The 6,912-nt window shown below is 39.2% G+C and overlaps 1 protein-coding gene across 1 annotated transcript in view; it reads right to left on the bottom strand.

The window, feature by feature from the left end:
- LOC106872633 (outer dynein arm-docking complex subunit 2) overlaps window positions 1-6,912 on the bottom strand; it is a 133,563-nt gene that overhangs the window by 56,583 nt on the left and 70,068 nt on the right. Inside the window, exons 5-6 of the mRNA XM_014919693.2 lie at window positions 6,434-6,642; window positions 4,936-4,986 (exon numbers count right to left, since the gene is read on the bottom strand). Coding sequence (XP_014775179.2) covers window positions 4,936-4,986; window positions 6,434-6,642 — 260 coding nt within the window. The remainder of the gene's footprint in view (window positions 1-4,935; window positions 4,987-6,433; window positions 6,643-6,912) is intronic.

The following is a 6,912-nucleotide window of genomic DNA, read 5'->3' as shown; positions in this document are numbered from 1 at the left end:
CACATACATACATATATATGAAGAGCGTAGCTCGAAACGTCAAAGACTTTCCGTATTCCCGAGCGTCATACTAATATATACTTTTGTTATTTACACCACCTGTCCTCGTCTGTTGTTATTTTTTGTATATTCTCCCATATATATATATATATACACACACACACACACACATAGACGATGGGCTTCTTTCAGTTTCCATCTACCAAATCCACTAACAAGGCTTTGGTCGGCCAAAGGCTATAGTAGAAGACACTTGCCCAAGGTGCCATGCAGTGGGGTTGAACCCGGAGCCATGTGGTTGGTAAGCAAGCTAATTACCACACAGCCACTCCTATGCCATATATGTATGTATGTATGTAAACATTATCGACCTCACATACTCAATGTATGTTCCTTGCTTTCTCGTCATGGTAGACCAGCGAATGTTTTTTTACACTATTTGTATATAGTCATGGACTAGCGATTCAGTTTGGTTTAGCTACATGTTGATAAGCCACAACACCTGGATGGAATTTGGAACAAGTTGTCTCTTCTCTCTATGACTTTCAGGTGTCATAGCACTCAGTGCTTTGAAGGAGTCATCCCCACCGTGCAATTCTGCAGCCTACTGCCGAACAAACAAAGCACATACACTGAGTATGTGTTGTCAATAATATTTAGAACACTAGTGCTGCTTCTAATTTAGATGCGAATAATACACAGACACAAACACACACGCACACACATATTATACACACACTCACACATATATATATACACGTGCATATATATATATATATATATACACGTGCATATATATATATATATATATATATATATATATATATATATACACATACATATATATATACATATATATATATATATACACATACATATATATATACACATATATATATATATATATATATATATATATATATATACACATACATATATATCCATACCTATATACACACTCACACACACACACACACACAAATGTGCAGGGGAAGTAACTGAGAAAAATCAGAGTTATTTCCCTACGAAGTTACAATCATATTTTGAAAAACTACCTATCACTTTTAGTACAATCTTTATCCATTTATTCTTTTATTTGTTTCAGTTATTTGATCGCGGCCATGCTGGAGCACTGCCTTTAGTCGATCAAATCAACCCCAGGACTTATTCTTTGTAAGCCTAATACTTATTCTATCGGCCACACCGACATCGGTTGTCAAGTGATGATGGGGAACACACACACAGACACGCGCACGCGCACACACAGACGCGCGCGTGCGCACACACACACAACTTACGGGCTTCTTTTAGTTTCCTTCTACCAAATCCACTCATAAAGCTTTGGTCAGCCCGGGGCTATATTAAAAGACACTTGCCCAAGGTGCTACGCAGTGGGACTGATCCCGGTACCATGTGGTTGGTAAGCAAGCTACTTACCACACGGCCACTCCTGCGCCTATAAGCTCCTCCTGCGCCTATGAAAATTTCATCAAAAGCTATATTTCACTGATGATGATGATGATGATGATGATGATGATGATGATGATGGTAAGGGTGGTGAGTTGCCTCAGTCGGTAAAACGTTTTCGTCCATGGTTCAAACCATTCACTAATCTCAACATTGGTTTTCAAATCGCACTTTTTCCCCGCCAAAATGTTTCATAAAATCGTATTTGCGAGGTTCGCTCTCCTATAAGGTTGCTTTTCCTTGCCCTTTTTTAAAAAAATTAATTAGTTTAATCACATTTTTTTACCTTTAATTACACCATAGGATATTTTCCCTACGGTGATTTTTTTTTTGTTTGCTCGATGTTCAATTTTCACAGATTTCATTAAAAAAGGGAAACAACTTGCGATATCAGAGTTGTTTCCCTTCGAAAAATTTTCTAATTTATTTGTTCTTCACAAGCTGAATACTACTACTACTACTACTACTACTACTACTACTACTACTACTACTACTACTACTGCTGCTGCTGCTGCTGCTGCTGCTGCTAATTGAATTTTAAACAATTTAGTCCGAGATTACTTAGGTGCCAAGTTTCCAAAGTGTCTGCCTGCTAAACCCACTCACAAGGCTTTAGTTAGCCCACGGCTATTCAAACCACAAAGAATCCCTCTGAACACATGGCTATGATGCTCGCCCCACTACTCCTGCTTATGATCTTATGTTGTTGGCCACTAAGTGAATTACTCCTTTTCAATCCCACCAGATAAAGAGAAGAACCTTTTTCCCATGAAGTTCCCTTCTCGGTTGTGGTTGAGCTTTTTCCCTTTTACCAAGCCACTGTTTATGAGGTTTAACATTTCGACAGAAGATCCATTTTTCGTCACCAGTCAAAAGTCTATTCAAAAAGGGTGAAATGAGTTCGTGAGAATGGAGAGAAGAGCAGATATCAACTCGGGATTTGCGGTTGCTTTCAGACAATTCATGAACAGTTGTATGGTTTGAACTAAGATTTATTGCCAATTCTTCAAGTGATAATGCAGGATTTTCTTCAAATAATGCCTCAAGGAGCTTATCATCAAACTCAACTGTACGTCCTGTTCGATCTTCATCTTCAAGGCTGAAATCTCCATTTCTGAATTTTGCAAACCATCTTCTGCAAGTTCTTTCATTCAAGCATTTTTTCCCATAAACTGAGTGTATGTTTCGAGTCACTTTGGCTGCAGAGTTTCCTTTTTTGTACTCATAAAGCATTATGTGCCTCAAATGCTCTTTGGTTACTTCCATGTTAGAAAGGGTTTTAATCAAAGAAATTTTAATTCTATTATTTTGTAAAATAATATTTAATTAGTTTCAATGTACACAAATGCATAAAAATAATTTTTAATTCCATTAGACATTCTAAAATACTATTAAATTTCATTCAGTTTTAAAAAAGGTAAAATTGGACAGAGCTTATGGGATGACCTGATAGTACCTTGACCTCACATCTCTTTCTCTCTGTTTCTTTTCAGGTGTGGTAACTAAATAATCACATCTTCAACAAAATACCTGCTCCTGCCACTCCCCACCCCCATCATACTTTCATATTCCTCAATACTCTACTACAATCGTTTGAGAGATTGCGTCTTGCAGGTACTTTGTGACCTCACTGGTGCTGGTTCCACAAAAAGGCATTCACACCATTCTGTGAAATGACTGGCATTAGGAAGAACATCCAGCTAGAGAAAGCACACCAAAGCAGATATTGCACTCCTGGCATGGCGCTCTGGTTCATCAGTACATATCAAACTGTCCAACCCATGCCAGAATGTTAAAAGGGACATTAAATGATAATGATGATGATGCTTATGATGATGACATTGTTACTGGAGAACGAGGAAATCAAAAACTTGGAAACTTTTTGATGACATCACATTTATGTGTGTGTGTATGTGTGTGAGGGGTACACGTGCGTATATGAGGGTAGCCTGTAAAGTTCATTGGCTGACTATGAAGGAGTGATGCTAGAGCTGTGAAATCTTGCATGCATTAATTTCAACTCTTCTTATAACTAACCACATTGTTTCTTTCCAGGTAAACTCAAATCTGACTGTTCAAAGAAACCTTCAGAAGTAACTAGTAGTGACTTCTCTTGAAAAACCGACAAAATTTAGGGTTGTAGTATTATCAAATGCCTGCAGAAAAAGGGTTTAACCACCAATGACATTCATGGTTGCTACATTAGGGGATGACACTCCAGCTTTATTAACAGAGCAAAAATGGACAGCTGAATTTAGGAGGGGAGAGTCTTGAAGATGACCTAAGGTCTAGATATCCTGTAACTGTCGCCACTGAGGAAAACATTCATTGTATTCACCACATGGTGATGGATGACAGGTAAATTGATTATAACTCAAATAGCCAATGCTATTAGCATATCCAGTGGGAGAATTGAGAATACATACATACATACATACATACATGTTGTTGGCACTCCGCCGCTTATGACGTCGAGGGTTCCAGTTGATCCGATCAACAGAACAGCCTGCTCGTGAAATTAACGTGCAAGTGGCTGAGCACTCCACAGACACGTGTACCCTTAACGTAGTTCTCGGGGATATTCAGCATGACACAGTGTGAGAAGGCTGACCCTTTGAATTATAAGCACAACAGAAACAAGAAGTAAGAGTGAGAGAAAGTTGTGGTGAAAGAGTACAGCAGGGTTCGACACCATCCCCTGCCAGAGCCTCGTGGAGCTTTGGGTGTTTTTGCTCAATAAACACTCACTACGCTCGGTCTGGGAATCGAAACTGCGAACCTATGACCGCGAGTCTGCTACCCTAACCACTGGGCCATTGCGCCTCCACACATAAATACATACATACATATGCTATCCAAGATGCACTTTCAGCTTCATACCTATTATTAATGGGGCAACAGGATACATACCGACTCGTCTGGAGCAAAGTAAGTCTGAACTTAGGATCTTGGGGAGGGAACGCAGATTCATATGCTACAGGTGATCACAATACCTGGGAATAAATAAATCTGCAGGAACTTCTTAAGATTTTAAGGACGATGGTTAAAGCAACTAACTTTCTTTCATAACCTTGCTACCAAGTAGGCAGCCTGTCACAATTTACTCTAAAATTAAAAGGGGAAAGAGACGAACATATATACACACATACATACATAGTAGAGGTGCATGGGTTAGTGGCTAGGGTGATGGACTCATGCGTGTAAGATTGTGGTTTCAATTCCTGGACTAGGGCGACATGTGTTCTTGAGCAGAACGCTTCATTTCATGTTGCTCCAGTCCATTCAGCTGGCAAAAATGAGTAACCCTGTGACAGACCGGCGTCCTGTCCCGGTGGGGAATATACACGCCATGGAAACTGGCCCTTATGAGTCAGCATGACTTGAGAATGTAACATATACCATTTTTTTTACACACATGCACACACACACACACACGCACATGGACACAAGTTAACAAACAACACTTACCCAAAACTAAGCTTTGTTTTCCTGCCCGAAGTCTTCTTAGTTGAGATACCTCTGCATATATAATGACATAGATTGAGCAAATAAATGAAATAAATAAATGCATAAGATTGTAAATTTTCGGATAATTAACTCTGTATCTTTAGAGAGCAGGAAGGATAAGACAGGAAGTTTGAAAAATGGATGAGGAAAATTCACAGAAAATTTCTTATGGAAATTGCAACAAGAACGTTTGTGATGTGAATCTGTTGTTCCTGTACGTGTTGCCGATTCGTTTACATTGATACAGCAGTGGGATGGAAAAGGGCTTGAAAATAGTCCATCAACATCAGGTATGAAGATGGAACTAGTGGAAAATTTGTGGAAAAGTCTTGGATTCACTCACATAAAGTGGAAATGAAACTTGATTCTGCATTTGAGACCTGTTGGGGCAAGCGAAACTGAAATCGTGACGGCACCTGTGCCCAGCGTCGCCTTCCTGGCACTCATGCCAGTGGCACGTGTAAAGACATTCGAGCAAGAGCATTGCCAGTACCGCTGGACTGGCTCCTGTGCAGGTGGCACGTAACATACACCATTTTGTGGGTGGCCGTTGCCATTACCGTGTGACTGGCCTTCGTGCTGTTGGCACGTAAAAGCACCCACTACACTCTCGGAGTGGTTGGCGTTAGGAAGGGCATCCAACTGTAGAAACTCTGCCAAATCAGATTGGAGTCTGGTGCAGCCATCTGGTTCACCAGTCCTTAGTCAAATTGTCCAACCCATGCTAGCATGGAAAGCGGACGTTAAACGATGATGATAATGATGATGTATGGTCCCTCTTCTGTAACTACAGGAGAGTCCAAGCCATGGGTTATCTATTAGTTTGGCCATTATTGGATTCACTTTGTTGTTTGGATGATCTAATGCATAATACAAAGAATGCGTGTACATTTATAATAGTAACAGCAACAACAATAATAATTTCAAATTTTGGTACAAGGCCAGTAGTTTTGGGGAACAGGGTGAGTCGATCACATCAACCCCAGTACTCGACTGGTCCTTATTTTATTGACCTCCTAAAAGATGAAAGACAATGTCAACCTTGGCCGAATTTGAACTCTGAATGTAAAAACGGACGAAATGCTGCCAAGCATTTTGCCCAGCGTGCTAGAAATTTGGCCAACAACAACAACAACAACAATAACAACAACGGTGATGATGATGATGATGATGATGCTGATGCTGATGATTTCTTTTATTGTCCACAAAGATCCAAGATGATGTGGACTTTACCAATGGAGTTCATGTCAATCATAAGGGAAAACAATAATAATAAGGATATAAGAATAGAATTCAGGAAATTAAATAAATAAATAAATAAATAGAATATCCAAAATTGAGAACTAACAATAACATAAACAAATGCAAAAAAAAACCCAACAAAAAGAACTGCAAAAACAACAGAAAAATGTTTGTGGAACATATGTGTAGAAGAAGCACCCCCGCAACAAGATCTTACTTTTTCACGCTGTCATCATCGTCCAACATTGCCAATCTCGTAGATGGAGAGAGTTTTGTATTGGTGCCACTAGATTTCATACTCAAATCCGATTCTTTTTTCAGTGGGTCACTTTCTGGAGCAAAGTTGGTGGTGTCCTTTGCTTTCTGGTCCTTCGATGGTTGGTTCTTCTCCTTTGAAGATTTGGGCCTTGGTTTCACTTGAAATTTCTGTTTAGATGATATTTATATATATATATATATATACTTTATTTAAAAGCAGCAGAAATATAACAAAAGACTGTTACTCGGAGTTTCATGTTCCCGTTCATCGGACAGTTTTTTCTAACAAAACTGTCCGATGAACGGGAACGTGAAACTCAGAGTAACAGCCTTTTGTTATATTTCTGCTGCTTTTAAATAAAGCATATTACTCTACCTCTGGTATTTGAGTACTCTTTTTTCCACCTTGTTGCACATTTATGTGCTTACTCTGGTATA

The sequence above is a fragment of the Octopus bimaculoides genome, chromosome 1, assembly GCF_001194135.2.
Source record: "Octopus bimaculoides isolate UCB-OBI-ISO-001 chromosome 1, ASM119413v2, whole genome shotgun sequence".
NCBI classification, from domain to species: domain Eukaryota; kingdom Metazoa; phylum Mollusca; class Cephalopoda; order Octopoda; family Octopodidae; genus Octopus; species Octopus bimaculoides.
Note: the sequence above shows the minus strand (reverse complement) of the source record. Positions and strands in the feature narration are given on the sequence as shown.